Source organism: Chaetura pelagica, unplaced genomic scaffold (genome assembly GCF_000747805.2).
Source record: "Chaetura pelagica isolate M959 unplaced genomic scaffold, ChaPel_1.0 scaffold56, whole genome shotgun sequence".
Lineage (NCBI taxonomy): Eukaryota > Metazoa > Chordata > Aves > Apodiformes > Apodidae > Chaetura > Chaetura pelagica.
This window is the reverse complement of record NW_009953792.1, coordinates 520686-537728: the sequence shown is the minus strand read 5'-3', so window position 1 is coordinate 537728 and position 17043 is coordinate 520686. Positions and strand designations below refer to the sequence as shown.

Here is a 17043-nt window from a genome sequence, read left to right as displayed (position 1 = left end):
CTCACAGACCCTTGCCAGACCCCTCCAGACCCTTGCAAGACCCCCAAGGACCCGTCCCAGACCCCCCCCCCAGTCAATAATTTCTCCCTAATATCTCATCCAAATTCTCCCTGTCTCAGTCCAAAACTCGTCTTCCCTTATGCCATGTCCACATGCCCCTTTAAAAATCATGGAATGGTTTGGATTGGGAGGGACCTGGAGCTGATTGCACAGGACCAGGTCCTGATGGCATCTGCAGATCACCAAAGGGGGAGGCTCCACCATGTCCCTGAGCAGCTCGTGGCCCTGCTCAGTCACTCTCAGGGGGCTGCAAGAACCAGGGAGGGGAAAAGCAGCAGAACCAGGCATGGATGGAGGAGCTGGGGACTGATCTGGGTGTTCACCACTTGGATCCTGCTCGGTGCAACATCTTGCTACGGGCACATCTGTCTTTGCTGTAACCCATTCCCCCTCTGCCCTTCCCAGGAATATCAGCTGCTGGGGCTCAGGTCCAGCCCATAAGCCAGGCAGCAGGGCTGTGAAACCCAAGAGGGGCTTGATGGATGTTCTTTCAGAGACCCTCAAGCTTTGGGAGCTGGATCTGAGGCCCCAATCTCCCCTCCTGCAGTGGGTGCAGGTGCTGCTGCCTGCCTGGGGGGCTGGCTTGCTCAGCCCCTGGTGCTTGCCAGGAGCCCTGTGCCAGAACTGGTTGGGAAGAGCTTTCTCACTGGCAGCAGAGTTGGGGATCAAGGGTAATTAGTGAAAGGAAAAGCAGGTTTGGAGAAAGGCAGTGGGGCTTGCTGCAGCAGGCCCTGCTCAGAGGAGAAATCAAGCACCCTTTGCCATGTCCAAGGGACACCCTGTGTGACACCCAGAAGCAGAATTCCTGGCTGCACATGGGGTGACATGTAAGAAAAAAGGGGGGCAAAGTGCCATGAACGAGGCACTCGGGAGGTTTGTGGCAGAGTCAAGCCCAGCCCTGCCCTCTGCCACCAGCCTTCCCATCCTTCACTCTTCTGGTGTGAAGTGACTTAAGCCACAAGCCCAGCAAAATCCCTGCTCAGCTGCTGTGTCCCCTGCTGCTGGGTTATCCATTCAAGGAGCTCTTTCAGCTGGTGATGGAGGCCCATGAGGAGCTACCACAGGCAATCCTCAAGTCCCCCCAGGGTGGAGGGATGTGGAAACCCAAGTCTGGCACCACGACAGGTCGTGTTGGACCAACTTGTAGCTTTGAGATTGTTTTTTTAGGCAAAGGAGATGCTACAGGTTTCCTTTATCTGGGCTTGATGGGGCTTTACACACTTGGTGCATGTGAGCATATGTCAGTGGAGAAGACTTCTGCTTGGGGGCTAGGGGGGGTGGCAAAGGCACCCCATTAACCCCACACAGGAGGGCTTAAATCTACTTAAAGCCTTTAAGGGGAGATTTGAGCTCATTCTCATCTTTCATGCCAAGATTTGCCTGCAAAACCAAGCTCAGAGGCACCACCCATAGGGGGTGGATGAGGTGCTGGGCCAGGGGCAACCAGCTGACCTTGAGGATGAGTTGCAGGGTGTAGGGCATGTATCAGTGAGGTTCTATATGGGTAGGCTCTGTGCTGTGCTTGGAGGTTGAATCAGCTGGGGATTGGTGGTCGTGGGTGCCTCTGGGAGGCAAAAAATGTCGAGGAGAACCAGGCAAAGGGTGTTGGTGGGACAAGGATATGGAAGAGTTAATGTGGGAGGACTGGGCTTGGAGATCTGGTGCTTGAGAGGGATTAACTCAGCCTGGAGCAGGTGCAGGAAAGCAGGGCTCTGAGGCTGATCAGAGGGATGGAGAGCTATTATACCAGAGGCTATAAAAGCCCAGCAAAACAAAGGCAGGGAGAGGATGTGCTTGGTGCCTATAAATACATCCAAGGGGTGAACACCAGGGTGGCAGAAGAGCTGTTTAAACAGGACAAGTGTTGGTGGGGGACAAGTGGGTGTGAATTCATTAAGCTTGGGAGGCTTATCTAGAGGCTCTGCAACTGCATCCCAACAGTGGAGAGTAGGGGAGTGTTAGGGCACATCACCTCTTTGCTAAGGTGCTTAACTGTGATATAAAGAAGATTTGAGGCTTGATGAGGTAGGAGGCCAGGAGTTGCTGATCCAGATGCCCTGTCCTGGCATCTCCTTTGGGAAGGGCTGTGTTAACTGAGCAGGTCTCTCCACTGGAGCAGGCACGAAGCAGGTGAAGTCCAGCCATGTCACAGAGATCATTTTTATCTTTGATTTTTGCCTCAGAAAAAAAAAAAATAAATAATACAATCCAGCTCTCCCCTTCCCTGGTTGCTGCACAGATTAATAACAAAGCATTGATGCTTTAAGAAGGCTTTGGATCTGATCCAAGAGGAGATTTAGACAGTGTTTGTGCTGGGCTATGATGAGACTAAGAACGGGTGCATCTTCCAAATCTGTTCATGCTTGTGCATTCATTGCTGGATAATTTGGGCTTATCCAGAGGTGCCAAGACCCTTCTCCTAACACTTACTCCAAACAGGGCAGCAGCAAGTTATTAGCTGGTAAATGTGAAGGATGCAGCTGAGCCTTGAAGGCTGGGATGAGGCACATTCCCTCCTCCTCCTCACTAGTCTCTAGAGGTGTCACCTCCTTTCTCTGCACATGGCTGGAGGTGAAACCTCTTCCATACCTGCAGGAGGGTTTCAGCCCACAGAGAAGCATCCATTGTCCTTTACTCATGGGGCACACTTGTGTATCATTTATTTGCTGGGATCTTCATGCCTGAGCCTTCACCTTCTCCCAAGTATGGGCTTGTCTTGACCTGCTTTGGGCCAGGCATAGCTCCTCCATCTCCTGGCCCCGGGCAGCTTTGTGGATAGGGAATGAGGTGCTGTGATTACTCCCACTCTGCTCCTTTCCAGTTGATTACCCAGTGAGAAAGGGCCAGGCTCTGGGCTGCAGAAAATGGAGACAGATCCATTGGCTTCATTGGGGCTGTTTGTTTCATCAGTCAAGCAACTGTCTAGCTGGAAAATTAACCCTTCCCCTGCTCTTAGCTCTCCCCTTTGCACCGTGGAGCCTTTTCATCCATGGGTTATTCCTGCCAAATTGGCTTACGCTGTTGGAGAGCCCCATGTTTTGGTGCCTCAATAACTTCTTGAGGTCATGGTGAAGCTGGGAATGGTTGCTATTGAGTTTTTCACTCCCTCTGGGGGGAAAAAAAAAAAAAAATAAATCCTCTCTTCCCCACTCTGGGGCCAAGGAGGCTTCAACAGCTTTTTGCCCTTCTGCATGATACAGTTTTCAGCCAATATTGCAGATCTTCGTGCTTTGGGGACCTTCCTGTGCTGGAGATGTGACAGATGATACCCCTGCAAAGCTGTGCTGGGAGCCCGTGGGGTTTGCAGCATGTAGTTCAGAGAACTGGCTCCTTTGGGCCTGATCCAGCCCTTCAGAGGAGGCTGGACTGAGCTCCTCACCCCCTCCTGCTTCCCTGTGCTGGGGGGAGGATGTCCCAGTTCAATAACACTTTGATGCATTTTACCTTAAAATACTCTTCTGGCACAGAAAAGCTCTCCTTGCCCCTTGGTTTGCCCTTGTCCAAAACTGACCAGTTTTAGTCCTCCCACCATCCATCCCTGTTCTCTTGTGTCCTGTGATTCCAAGCAGTCGTGAATGTAGGTTCAGGAGAGAGGGAATTCTAGAGCATCCCAACCCCCTTAACTCTGTCCTGGGCTGGAAACCTTAATGGGGAGATCTGAAATGAGAGGTGGGAGAAGTTTTCTTCTCCCCACCATGCACAGGGACCTCCATGGCTTATGGGTCAGCTTGTCTCCTTGGCTGATGGCAGCTCATCCTCAGCTGAGGGAGGCTGCTTTTTTCCTTCCAGGTTTATCCTGGAATTTGGGTACCACTAATCAAACAAGCCTGTGACAGCCCAGGGCAGGGCTGTGCTTTTCCCATCAGGGAAAGGGCCCCCTAATACCAGTTCCTAGGGAGTTACAACCTAACAGGCAGCAGGTCTCTCTGATTGCTGGGTGAAAAGGTCAAGCTCTGCTTTCTGTCCTTCCCATCCCTCCCCACCCCGTTCCCAGACTGTGTTCTAGTTATTGTCCTTGTTGGTTTGTTTGGGTTTTTGTTTTATCTCCTGATAATTCATACAGTGAGTTTCTTGGGTGAGAAAACAAATTCCCTGGGTGAGAAAACACCCCTCCCTTGCAGTGAGCACCCTCCAGCCCAGCTCACACTGCATTTCTACATGCTCAGGGTTCCCTGGCTACTTTGTGCAGGATGCAGTTGGCTCTGGTTGACTCCCTTCCTTCCCAGCCCACCCTGACCTGCTCCACCATTGCCCCCAGTCCCTGTACAGAGAAGAAAGAATCACACCTGGTTGTTGCTCAGGGCTTGAGGTTGGTTTGTTTTATTTTTTGCAAGTCACACCTTGGTAAGCAAGAACTTCCTCTGAAGTGTTTGCTGCTCCAAAAAGCCTTGCAGAGCTGGTCCTGCCAGTTATCTGAGCATGTGTAAATACTGTGAGGGTTGCTCCAGGATGATTAAGGGAGGTGATTTCTCTGCCAAGCAGAGGGAAATCTTGCACTGGTAAAAGCTGCAGCTGCAAACTGGTTTTGCAGAGCCAGGCCACCCGCTGCTGCCTGGGGGTTGGATGGGGATGGTGTCTGTTGGCTCCTTGCCTGGCAAGCCTTGCTTTCTGCTGCCCAGCAGGTCTTCACTATGGGAGCAGGGAGTGATTTATTGTGTCTGTCACGGGGCTGCAGCAGGTTCCTGTCCCGTGTGGGGATGTGAAGCCCTTCCCCATGTCACAGGGTGCATCTCCTGCATCTCCTGGGAGTGGCTGCTCCAGCTCAGATAAAGAGGAAGGGCTTTCCAGCAGGATACATGCTGTGAGAGGAGGCAGGGTCTTCATCCCCATCCCGGAGCTGCTGCCCTCCAGCCCTGGCCTGTGCTCAGCCCGTGCTCTCTTGCTCCATGTTGACCATGTGGTGATAACATCCCCTGAGCATCCTGCAGAGAGCTGGTGTCTGCTCCAGCTCCAGGCAGGGTTTCCAGACAGACACGGGTCTGGTGACAGATATTTTTGCTGAAGAAACAGCAGAGGTGGTGGATCCTGCTGCCAGGAATGATGGCAGGAGCAAGCACCACTTGCAGCAGAGCAAGAGTTCTTCAAAAGAGATGAAATCCTCCTCAGAAGGAAATCTTCTGCCCTGGGTGGATGGCTGCTGGTTATCCTGTCTGGGTAAGGTGTCTGCTGCTCGTGGTGCCTGTAATCCCCCTGGGGGTTGTCCCTTAGGGGTAGCCCCAGGAGGGTGAGTGCCACGGGGCAGTGGGTGCTCTCAGAGGAGCAGGGATTTGGGATTTTGCCCCAGAAGGTGAGGTTGGAGTTGCAACACGAGGAGCAGAGTTTTGGTCTCATTGTTCGTGTTTGTGGTCTCACGTGTTCGTGTTTGAATGATTTCAAACTGGAAAAGGGGAGATTTAGAATAGGTCATAGGGAGAAATTCTGTGCTGTGAGGGTGGGGAGACCCTGGCCCAGGTTGCCCAGGGAAGCTGTGGCTGCCCCATCCCTGGCAGTGTTGAAGGGCAGGTTGGATGGGGCTTGGAGCAGCCTGGGCTGCTGGGAGGTGTCCCTGCCCATGCAGGGGGGTTGGAACTGGATGATCTTTAAGGTCCCTTCCAACCCAAACCAGCTTGTGATTCAGTGATTCTATTTTATGATCTGATGGGATCCAGCTGCCTCAGCTCAGTCTCCCCCAGAGCTGCTGCAGCCCCGTTATCTCTGCTGCTCCTTGGACACGCGTCTCTGCATCTTTTGAAGTTCAATTGCTTTAATTATCCCAGAAGCTGCAGCAGCAATTGAAGGCAAAGCACTTGCATGGACATGTGCTGCATTTTATCTGTGCTGATGAGGAGTTTTCTGAATGAATTTTCCGGTTACTCAAACCCTTTAATGAGGCATCTCTGTGACCCATAACGCCCAAGAAAAGGGCTCTCTGGGCTGGTCCTGGGACTCTTTGTCCTCTCCTCCAGCCACATCACAGAGATGCAGGTCTGTCTTTAGACCATAATGTTTCTGCCCAGCTGGCAAGGAAGCCATTGTGAGTGTGTGAATGACATAGAATCTGCTGAGCTGGAAGGGACCCATCAGGATCATCCAGTCTAACTCCAGTCCCTGTGCAGAGCACCCCAAGAATCACCCCATGGGCCTGAGAGCATCATCCAAAGGCTTCTGGAACTCAGGCAGCCTTGGTGCTGTGACCACTGCCCTGGGGAGCTTGTTCCAGTGCTCAGCCACCCTCTGGGTGAAAAACCTTCTCCTGATATCCAACCTAAACCCCCCTGATTCAGCTTCCTGCCATTTCCCCCAGTCCTGTCATTGGTCACAAGAGTGAAGGGATCAGGACCTGCCCCATCTCTTCCCCTGGTGAGGAAGCCACAGACTGCAGTGAGGACACCCCTGGGCCTCCTCTTCTCCAAGCTGAATAATCCAGGTGACCTCAGCTGCTCCTCAGAAGTCATCCCTTCCAGACCCTTCACCATCCTCGTGGCTCTTCTTTGGACCAGGCTTCTAGGGGAGTCAGTGTGACAGGATTTTTAAAAAGCTGGTACAGACATTCAATTAGAAGCCCTGAATAAATAACACAAATACCTGTTCAGGCCACTTCTGCAGAGATAGCACCATTTAAAAAAAAAAACTAACATAATTTTTTAATTCAAGTTATTAAATTGGATGCTGAGGAGGCCACAGTTGCTCCTGTTACCATATGGGTGGGTGTTCTGTATTCAATGTGATGCACCTGTGGGGTGACAGCCCTCTTGGGATAAAGCAGGTCCCTGTGGCTCCACAGGTGGAGGTGGTTCAGTTCTACATGCATGACCCTGGTCCTCCTTGGTTGTGTTTCTCTTGAGGCCTGAAAACCTGCCCTGTGTGAGCCATGCCACGTTTGAACCTTGCTAGATGATACCAGCCCCACATCTCCTTACTGTTCCTGGATAGGACTAAAATATATAGAGCCAGGGGAGCACCAGAAAAGGTTCCTGCTGTCAGGGTGGTTTTGTTGGGAAGCCCCAGACTCCTGGGTGATCTCAGGAGTGTTTCCTGGTTGCTGGTGCTCTGTGTTGCTCCTTGTAATTATTAACCAGGGGCATGGTTGGGGCGCTGGGCTGTGAAGGGTTAGTGACTGATGGTTGTCTCCAGGGGCTGGGCATTGGCCAAGCCTATGAATTCACCTTTCCCCTCCTGGTCCACGAGGGTTTTTAACCCTGCTGTGGCCTGGGGAACAATCACAGAATCACAGACTGGTTTGGGTTTGAAGGGACCTTCAAGATCATCTACTTCCAACCCCCTGCATGGGCAGGGACACCTCCCACCAGCCCAGGCTGCTCCAAGCCCCATGCAACCTGCCCTTCAACACTGCCAGGGATGGGGCAGCCACAGCTTCTCTGGGCAACCTGGGCCAGGGTCTCATCACCCTCACAGCAAATAATTTCCTCCTAATATCTAAATCTCTCCTCTGTTGGCTTGAAACTGTTCCCCCTCATCCTATCACTCCATGTAAAAGTCCCTCTCCAGTTTCCTGTAGCCCCTTCAGGGACTGGAAGGCTGAACAAACCTAATGTCATCTATGTCTGCTCTTCTAAGGCTCAGGGCATGGAACAGCACCTGGGGACATGCTGGGGACCTGGGGACACTGAGCTTCTGTGTTCTCCCCAGCCCATGAGTGGGTTGAGATGAGGTAGACCCAGAGTGGTGAATTTCTTCAGCTCCTCTCTGCTTCCTTCAGCCAAGGACATGTTATAGCTGCCATCTTCTTGCTGCTTTTGGGTCTGTCCTTCTGCCTTCTCCTTTTGCTTTTCTTCCCCCGCTGTCCCTGCTAGTCCTGAGTCTCTCCAACCTCCTGCTTCTGCCAGCCCTGGTGGGGGATGCTGCCTCCAGCTTTGCTTTGAGCTTGTTACTCCTGCCTGTGCCAGGATGTCTTCAGACATGTGTCCTGGTCCCATCTGACCTTACTGCCTGTGTTGAGCAGAAGGGCCAGTCTGGCTGGTGCCACATTTTGCCTGCAAGCCTTGCCAGGCAGAGCTTGCTGCCAAGGCAAGGTCCTTAAGGGTTATGAAGCTGTTGGTGCAGGGCTGCCCTTTCTTCCTGCAGCTCCAACATGGACTCTGTTTGCAAAGGGTGACTCATATCTGCAAGGAATGAGGAACTCCTGAGCCCAAAGGCATCCCGGGTGTGAGTTATCCAAGTGAAAGGGACCTCCTGGCCATCACACCCTGCTGGCTCAGGCAGGAGATGGGTATCCAAGGATGCCCAAGCTTTCCCATTAACCCCATCCTTCCCAGGAAAAGCAAGTATCTGAACCCTGCACCTCTACACTGAGTGGGCCTGCCTGTCCCTGTGCCAACTGTGCCTGTCCCTGTGCCATCTTCTTGCTGTTAAGTAATAAAGGAGCAATGTTTGAGAGGGAAAAGAAACCCAGAGATAATAAAGCAAGCATGATAAAAATCACCCTGCATCACTGGAAACAGCCTCCAAATGTGACACCTGACCTTGGGCTGATTTTGTTGCAGATACTGCCAGCCAGGCTGGCTTTGGTGATACAGTCACTTGCAGTAGTTTTCTGCTAGGACTAGTGACCCCGGTCCCCTCCCTGGCTGGGCTGCAAATGAATTTTTTCATGGAAGTTTCCTTTTGTCTTGAGGTTTGTGCAGTCACATCCAGCTGCCAGACAGCAGCTTCATCTGCAGGTCTCACTGGGCTTTGTGGAAAGGGCTGGGAACCCTGCAGGTGGAAGGTGATGCTTCCTCCCGCTCCAGAGAGGAGGAGGAGGAGGTGTCAGCAGGGACCATTGGCCATACTTAACCCTTGCAAAAAATCCTATTGAATCATAGAATAGTTTGGGTTGGAAAAGACCCTTAAGATCATCATGTCCAACCCTTCCCCCAGCCCTGCCCAGGCCACCCCTGCCCCATGTCCCTCAGCACCATCTCCAGGGCTTGGAAACCCCTCCAGGGATGGGGACTCCCCCCCTGCCCTGGGCAGCCTGGGCCAGGCCCTGACAACCCTTGCCAGGGAGAAATTGTTCCCCAGATCCAACCTCAACCTCCCCTGGCACAACTTGAGGCCGTTCCCTCTTGTCCTGTCGCTTGTTCCTGGGGAGCAGAGCCCGACCCCCCTGGCTCCAACCTCCTCTCAGCAGCTGCAGAGCCAGCAGGTCTCCCCTCAGCCTCCTTTGCTCCAGGCTGGACACCCCCAGCTCCCTCAGCTGCTCCTCACAAGTTCTCCAGCCCCTTTTCCTTCTGCTCCAGCCCCTTCCCCAGCTCCCTTGCCCTTCTCTGGACACGCTCCAGCCCCTCCATGTCCCTCTTGTGCTTAGGGACCCAAAACTGGACCCAGAATTTGAGGTGTATTCATTCAGAACCAACAGCCCTTAACCCATCAGGATTATTTTTGTATATATATATACACTGAATTCACTCCATCTGCTCTGCGTGTTTCTGAGGGGGGACAGCCCAGCACACAGGCAGGATTAATGCTCTGGCTGAAGGGTGCTGTGCCCAGGTGTCAAGGTTTAGAATCCAGCTGTGCTGCAACGAATCACTGGCAGATAGAACTGTAATTAACTGCACAAATGGTTGTTTCCCCTTCGGCCTAGAGAAGTTTTTAGTTCTTAGATGAGAGCAGAGACACCACCAGATAAAGCAGAGAGATAAAGGTCTGAAAGGAACATTCAGTCTTATGTTCTTCAGTGGTTTTGTTTCAGCAAGTAACCCCTGTAAATGCTCAGAAATCTGCATTTTGGCTAAAGCAGCTGCTCTGGAAAGACATCCAGCTCTGCTCAGAAGCATCTGGAGATGAACTACCTGTGATTTCCCATAGGAATTACCTCCCCTGGTTAACCACAGTCAATTTGAGAAGAAATGATGTCTTGTTTTCTCATTTTCATCAGTGTGGCTTCACTTCCAAGTCCTTGTGGACATTGCTAATGCAGGATGTATGTGGCCCTGCTGGCTCTGGGCCATGCCACTTCCAGCCCAAAGCAAAGCTGTGGTAGATGCACAGCTGGGAGCAGGAAAGGGCTTGGGGAATGCAACTCAGACCTGCTGTGGTCCCTGTGCTGCTGGTCCTGATGGGCTTTCAGTGGGGCTCTCACTTTGTAGCCCACTCTTTTCAGGCTGTTTTTTGTGCCCAGAGATGTTGGGTAGGAGGTGTGGAGTGCTCCTCTTGTGTTTGGTGTAGAGCAATTTGTGGTTCAACTGCATCTTCCCTGGGTCCTGGAGAAAGGTTTATAAAGCTGTTCTTGTGTTGGCAGAGTTTCCTCCACTGAGCTGGACTTCTGTGTTGGTAGGCAGGAGGGCAACCTCAGTGTCTGTCAATAGAAACACCCAAGGAGGCTGGAAACAATCATTTCAGAAGAGCCTGGCTGCTCTGAGCACCCTGCTGTTGGGCTGCAGTGTTGTAGCTGCCTCCCATAAGATTGTAGCTGGCTGAGGTTTGAGCAACCACACACCTCATTCTCACATTGCCTTCTCCTTGGCCAATCCCACACCTGTGAAATGGGATATGGAAGATATCTCCTGTTTAGTGAGGATGGAGCTGGGGAACACCAGCCAGCAGATCTGTCCCTTTAGACAAAGTGTTTTGTCTGACCTAGAGGCAGGCAACTGTGTGATCTACCAGCCCTTTGCTCCTTGCTGTGGATGGTGCCAGCTGTGCTGCAGGAGACTGAGCTGGAATGGAAGGAGAGGAAGTGGTTTGTGGGGGAGGAAGGAAAAGCCTTTCAAGAAGTGTTGGTCCTGTCCAACACAAGCACTTTCAGTCCTTCTCCCCAGTTGCAGAGCTCAGAGCTGTGATCATTACCAGCTGGAAGGAGCCTGGACTCTGCTGGAGGTGAACAGGGGATGTCACAACACTCCTGAGTCAGAAGCCTGGCTCCATTCTCCAACAAAATAGTTTCCTGTTTAACTCCTTTGTGACTGGGCTGGGCTCAGATCACTGCTTCCAAAAATGCAGCTCTGCTAAGAGTTGTGAGCTCAGATCCCTCTCCCTGCTCACAGACAGACACGTGCAAGGGTAGGGTTGGTAATTCAGGCCAGGCACAAAAACACCCAGTTCTTGTGTTCCTGGAGCATCCTAGCTTGGTGCAAGAAGGCAAAGAGTCATCAGACAGCCCTTGAGCATTTTAATGTGGCAGGCAAGCAGGAAATGCTGCACATTAGAGGCAGTAGTGAATTTTAACACTACTTTAAGACATCTGCCCAGCCCCTGCCTTTTAGTTCTTTTTCAAGGGTTTGTTGTGGGCTTTTTTCCTAATGATCATCCTGAGCAGTATCACTTCTCCTTCTGCTTGGCATTTCCCTTGCAACTCAAATTCATCCTCACCCTCTCAGGTGAGAGCAGCCCCACAGTGAGGACAGAGGGCTGCTGAGGTGACAGTCACTGTGGGGTGGGGATATCAGGGCAAGGAGTTGGCCCTGTTCCCCCAGGCAAGGAAAAGCTGGAGCTCCTTGGCCGAGAGGACCTGTTCTCATAGGGATGGATGTTACCCAGAGCATTTGGTGGAAGATGGTGATGAAAGGGGTGTTGGAAAACACGGCTCCAAGCTGTCCTTGCAGAGCAGCCCAGGGAGGAGCAGTGATTTTGTGAAGGAGCAGCCAAGTGCCAGCCCTCAGGCTCAGGACAGGCTGCAGAGCAGCATCCAACATCTGCGTCAAACCCGTGACTCCTGCCTTGCCCCCAGCGTGGCCTTTAGGAAGGCACCAGCTCTCCTTCCCCTCCTCTCCAGGCTCTTTTCCTCAGAAATCTCACTGGTTCTTTCTGCACAACCTCCTGTGGAAATGTTCCTTCCTGCCTGTCAGCCCAGCTCGTGCACCAGTCCAAGCGATTCCTCTCGCGTCGCTGGGAGCAGCAGCAGCAGCTCAGCCTGTTGTGTCTGTGCAGGAGGCATCCACCAACCAGCCTTTCACAGCACTGCTGCTTCTCCTGTCTCTCTGTAGCTGTCACAGTGAAACTCCTACCTCATGGGCACTTGAGAGGAGCTCATTCACTGCTGAGATGTCTCCGTGACCTTCCTGGGGACGTCTGTCCTTCATCCCCTTCTTCTCCTGGACATCTGGAGACTAGTTTGTTCCCTGGCCCTCTTGGCAGGGTGGCTGCATGTGTTGGCTGCTGGGTGACTGCTCAGAGAGGCTGGCTGCTTTTCTACAAGGAGCAAATCTGGTGTATTATGCAGATCTTGATCTCAGACCATTGTTTTTTGATGAGAAGCTCAACATCAGCTGTCAATGTGCACGGCCAGTCCAGAAAGCCAAGAGTGCCCTGGGCAGCAGTAAAAACAGTGTGGCCAGCAGGTGGAAGGGGGTGAGTTTCCCCCTCTTTTCCACTCTTGTGAGACCCTCCTGCAGGGCTGGGCCCAGTTCTGGGGTCCCCAACATGAGAAGGATACAGAGCTGTTTGAGCAAGTCCAGAGAAGGGCCCTGGAGATGCTGGAGCAGCTCTGCTCTGGAGCCAGGCTGGGAGAGTTGGGGTGTTCAGCCTGGAGAAGAGAAGGCTCCAGGCCTGAGAGCAGCTTCCAGTGCCTGAAGGGGCTCCAGGAAAGCTGGGGAGGGGCTTGGGACAAGGGCAGGGAGTGAGAGGACAAGGGGGGGAACAGTTTCAAACTGAAAGAGGGGAGATTGAGATGAGATTTTAGGAAGAAATGCTTTGCTATGAGGGTGGTGAGACCATAAAACAGGTTGCCCAGAGAAGCTGTGGCTGCCCCATCCCTGGAAGTGTTGAAGAGCAGGTTGGATGGAGCTTAGAGCAACGTGGTCTGTGATTCCATAATTTTGAAGGCTTTTCTGAGGGCAGGTGATGCATTTGGTCCTTTTTGTATCACCTGGGAACTGGTTCTGCTGCCAAGGAGAAGATCCTGTGAGCATGGCTGTAAGCCCATCATACCACAGCACCTGGGTGCATTGCTGGGCAGCCTGCAAAGGCTCCTGTCTGAATTAATCCTTTTTTAACTTCCCCCTGCAGGCAGGGTCCTAGCAGGACAGCCAAGGTAGAGCTGCTGTTCCTGTTTTTGGCCTGCAAGTTAAGATGGTATAGGTGGAAGGGACCTTTAAAGCTCATCTAGTCCGACCTCCTGTAACAAACAAGGGCATTTTTATAGTTATAAACTGTAAAATCTCAAATCCAGAATCCTGGAGGATCATTGCTGAATGGTCACTCTGTTCTTCCTCTTCTCAGGGGACATGGGAATAGAGAGACCTCAGTGAAGGTGGCTTCTTGGCCACCTAGTGCCAGTGACCATGAGGGTGCCCAGGGCAGTGGTGAAGTCACCATCCCTGATTTCAAAGCCACGTAGATGTGGAGCTGAGGGACATGATTTAGTGGTGGCCTTGGCAGGGCTGGGTTAATGGTTGGACTTGATGATCTTAAAGGTCTTTTCCAGCCAAAATAATTCAACGGTTCTGTGTTTGTTGTGGTGAGAATCCACAGGGACTTCATCACAGGCAGAGGTGCCAGGAAAGTGCAATAAGGTCTCACTGGAAGCAGCTAATCTGTAAACATCCCAAATCCCAGGGATTATGTGGGCATTTACAGTCGGGCATCAGTGTGGGAGTGGTGTCACATCCCTTGCTGATGAATCTCTAGGACTAGCTGAAGGCAAGAAGGTGTCTGAGAGCTAAACCAATGTCTGTGCCATCCTCCAGGAGCACCACCCACCCAGCCAGTCTCCCCTCCCCTGGGAGAGCTGAAATCCCTTCACTTCTGCAAAGCAGAAGAGCAGAGCCTGGGTTTTAATGGACTGAATTTATCAGCCTGATTAGCAGCACAAGTGCTCATCGCTCAGAGCTTAAGTGAACCCCAAATAACCCCCTCGTTGGCTGCTCCACAGGTCTCTGCTGCTGCAGATCAGTCACCCAAGCAGCTCGTGGGGCACTTTGTGCCCACCACCCACTTTTCTCCAGATCACCCAGCGTGTCCTGGAGATACAGCAGCTGCACGTCACTGTGCAGAGGGGCAATTAGGCCTTTAATTAAACCTGATGTGAACCATGAGAGAGGCATCACCCTGGGTGGGCTGCAGAGAATCCCAGAATCGTTCTGGTTGGAAAAGACCTCTAAGATCATCAAGCCCAAACATTCCCCCAGCCCTGCCAAGGCCACCACTGCCCCGTGTCCCTCAGCACCACATCTACGTGGCTTTGAAATCCCTCCAGGGATGGGGAGTCCACCCCTGCCCTGGGCAGCCTGTTCCAGTGCCTGGCCATGCTTTTGGTGAATAAATTGTTCCTAATATCCAATCTAAACCTCCACTGGAGCAAATTAGGGCCATTTTCTCTTGTTCTATCACGTGTTACACAGGAGAAGAGACCAACTCCCACATCTCACTGGGAGTGATGGCTCAGGTCAGCTCTTTGGATGCATCTTCCTGCTGGCTTCTGGGTTGCTAAATTCAGGTCTCTGCCCTGGAAGCCAGACTCTTGTCAAGACCAAATAATTAATCCCCAAGCACGTGGTGCTCTGCCGGGAGGCCTTTTTTTAATTAAAACCAGATCTGATAAAGCCTACTGAGAAACTGGCGTCCCTGATGGAATTATGAAACGTCTGTCCATGATGTGAGGCTGCACAGGGTGGGGGATTTGCTCTGGGCAGGGCTCAGCCCCCAAAAACCAGTGCACACCCAGCTTGCAGGGGATGTCTTCTCCTCGTTTGCCTCCAAGGGCTGTGATTTTTCCCAAATAACTTACAAATTGACTACAAGGCAGGAGAGCAGTTAGCATCTCCTCCCGTGCCTGTTTTGGTGGTGTTTGGCCAGCTCTGGGGGAAACAGTCCCACCTCCAAGGGACCTGCAAGGTGTGCTTGAGCTTTAAGGAGTCATCCCCCTCTTCCTCCTTTAGATGGAGGGTTTGTGTTTTTTTTCCCCAGCAAGTTTAAATTGATGTCAGAAATTGACACCTCCGGGGGTGGTGGGACTGCAAACGTGGGGGGCTCACCTTGTAGGACACTCAGCTGTGGTGCAATGCAGAGACAGAGGCTTGGCTGGTGGGGTGGTTGCTTCCAGTCGTGGTCCTGCCTCCCAGCTGCTGTGGAGGAGGAGGAGGAGGATGGGGTGACCCTGCTCAGACCTTAGAGGAGGAGGAGGATGGGGTGACCCCGCTCAGACCTTGGAGGAGGAGGAGGATGGGGTGACCCTGCTCAGACCTTGCCCTATTGTTAGTAATGAAATGTAGTGGGTTTTTTTGCATTCTAGTGTTAGAAACATAGTGTGGGTTTTGGTTTACATATATATATATATATACTCTAGTGTTAGGAATATAATAGTTTGTTGGAGAGAAATGAGATATCTGCACATCCTAAGGACACCAGGAGTGGTTTATGGTGCAAGAAACAGAGGGAGTGGATTGGGCTCCATCTGGGGATCCAAACATGGAGAAGGATTGACGGCCCAAGATCAGACCCAACGAAGCCACTTCTCTCTTGCTTCTCAGGGCAGGGTGACACCAGTAGGTGCAGATAATTTTGTTAATTGGGAGGACAGCCAAGGGGGGCAAGAAAGATCAGAATTATACCTTAAAAGGTAAAAAGTGACCTGCTAGAATGGGATGTGTGAACAGGGGTGGGAATCTTATAGGATCATTGGAAGTGTGGGATGGGCTGGAAACCCTGGAGTTCCCAGCCAGTGGGGAAACAGGGGAGGGAACTTTGGGAATAGGGAAGATAAACGGTTATTCACCTGCCTGTGGGGGTGCCTGCTTGTTTGGGTCACCTGTTCTTGCAAGACTGTAAATAAACTGTGCTCGGCTGAAGGATCCGCGTGGGCCGGTTCCTCGGCGCCACCAACGTTTCTCCCCCCATCTCCCTGTTGCCCTCCCAGGGCTGGTGGGGAAGGATGTTTTCCTCGGTGAAGCCCTACGAGAACCAGCGTTACTCCTCCCTGAAGAAGGAGTGTCAGCGGCGGAAGCAGCTCTTTGAGGACCCCCTCTTCCCTGCCAACGACGACTCGCTCTTCTACAAGTCGAGGATCCAGGGCATCCAGTGGAAGCGGCCAAAGGTAAGTGCCCCCATCCCACTTGCCACCTCCCCTTGCTTTGCTCTCAGGTATCCCCAGATATGCCCAGCACCTCCTTCACCCAGGGCACCAGGACCCCCCCAACATCTCCTCTCCTCCCCAGCAGGTTGTTTTTGCCTCTGCTTGGCATCGTGAGCCTGTGGGATGCCAGGGAGACCTGCTGGACCCAGGTCCAGGCTGTTCTGCCCCCAGTGAGGTCCAGCAGCCAAATACACTTCTCTGTTTGTAGCTAGGTTGATGTTTGGTGCTGTGGTGGGTCCAGCAGGGCAAAGGGTTATCTCTGTATACTCTTGGTGGTCTGATTGGAAAGGGAAAAGATGATAAGCTTTGGGTAGATGAAGTGGTTTTGGGGTCTTTGGGAGGTAGGTGGTCTGACCCATCCTTCCTTTCCTGTGTAAAGCCAGTGTCCTCTCCAAGAAGCATTCTGCTTGCCCTCCACACTTGTGGGGGGCTGGAGGTGACGTTGCCTGTCCCCCGTGCTGCCTGTCCTTCTTCTGGTGTCCTCAGTACCTGCCCAAAAGACGCACATCAGGGCCTGAGGGCACTATGTCTTGAGGAATTTGTATGCCCTGGCACGGCCATCTGCGTGGGGTTGATCGTGAGGCCACTTCTCATGAGTTTCCCCCCCCTGCAGTTCTGTGTCCAGTTCTGGGGGCCTCAGGCCCATGCAGGGGGGTTGGAACTAGATGATCTTTCAGGTCCCTTCCAACCCAAACCATTCTGTGGTTTTATGAAGTGCAGGGCGTCACAGGGAGCAACAATCCCTGCGAGTGGGGAGAGACAATGTCACAGCCTGACACTGCCACCTGACACACCTGGGGCTCCTTCCCTGCCTGCAGGGGGGAGCAGCCCACCCAGCCTGTGCTGTTCCTCACGCAGCCCGATGGCATTTCGGGGTGGCAGGGTCTCCTGAGCTGCCCTTCTCCTCCTCACCCCCACTGGCCTTCCAGGACACAGTGCCGTGTCTGTCTGGGTGGACAAAAGGGCTTTGTGTGAAGGGAGGGCAAGAG

General features: G+C 52.6%; 1 protein-coding gene across 1 annotated transcript in view; it reads left to right on the top strand.

The window, feature by feature from the left end:
• Window positions 1–15853: 15853 nt before the first annotated feature.
• The window catches only part of CAPN5 (calpain 5), a 37782-nt gene continuing 36592 nt past the window's right edge, over window positions 15854–17043 (top strand). Inside the window, exon 1 of the mRNA XM_010001061.1 lies at window positions 15854–16015. Within this exon, the coding sequence (XP_009999363.1) occupies window positions 15854–16015 (162 nt within the window). The remainder of the gene's footprint in view (window positions 16016–17043) is intronic.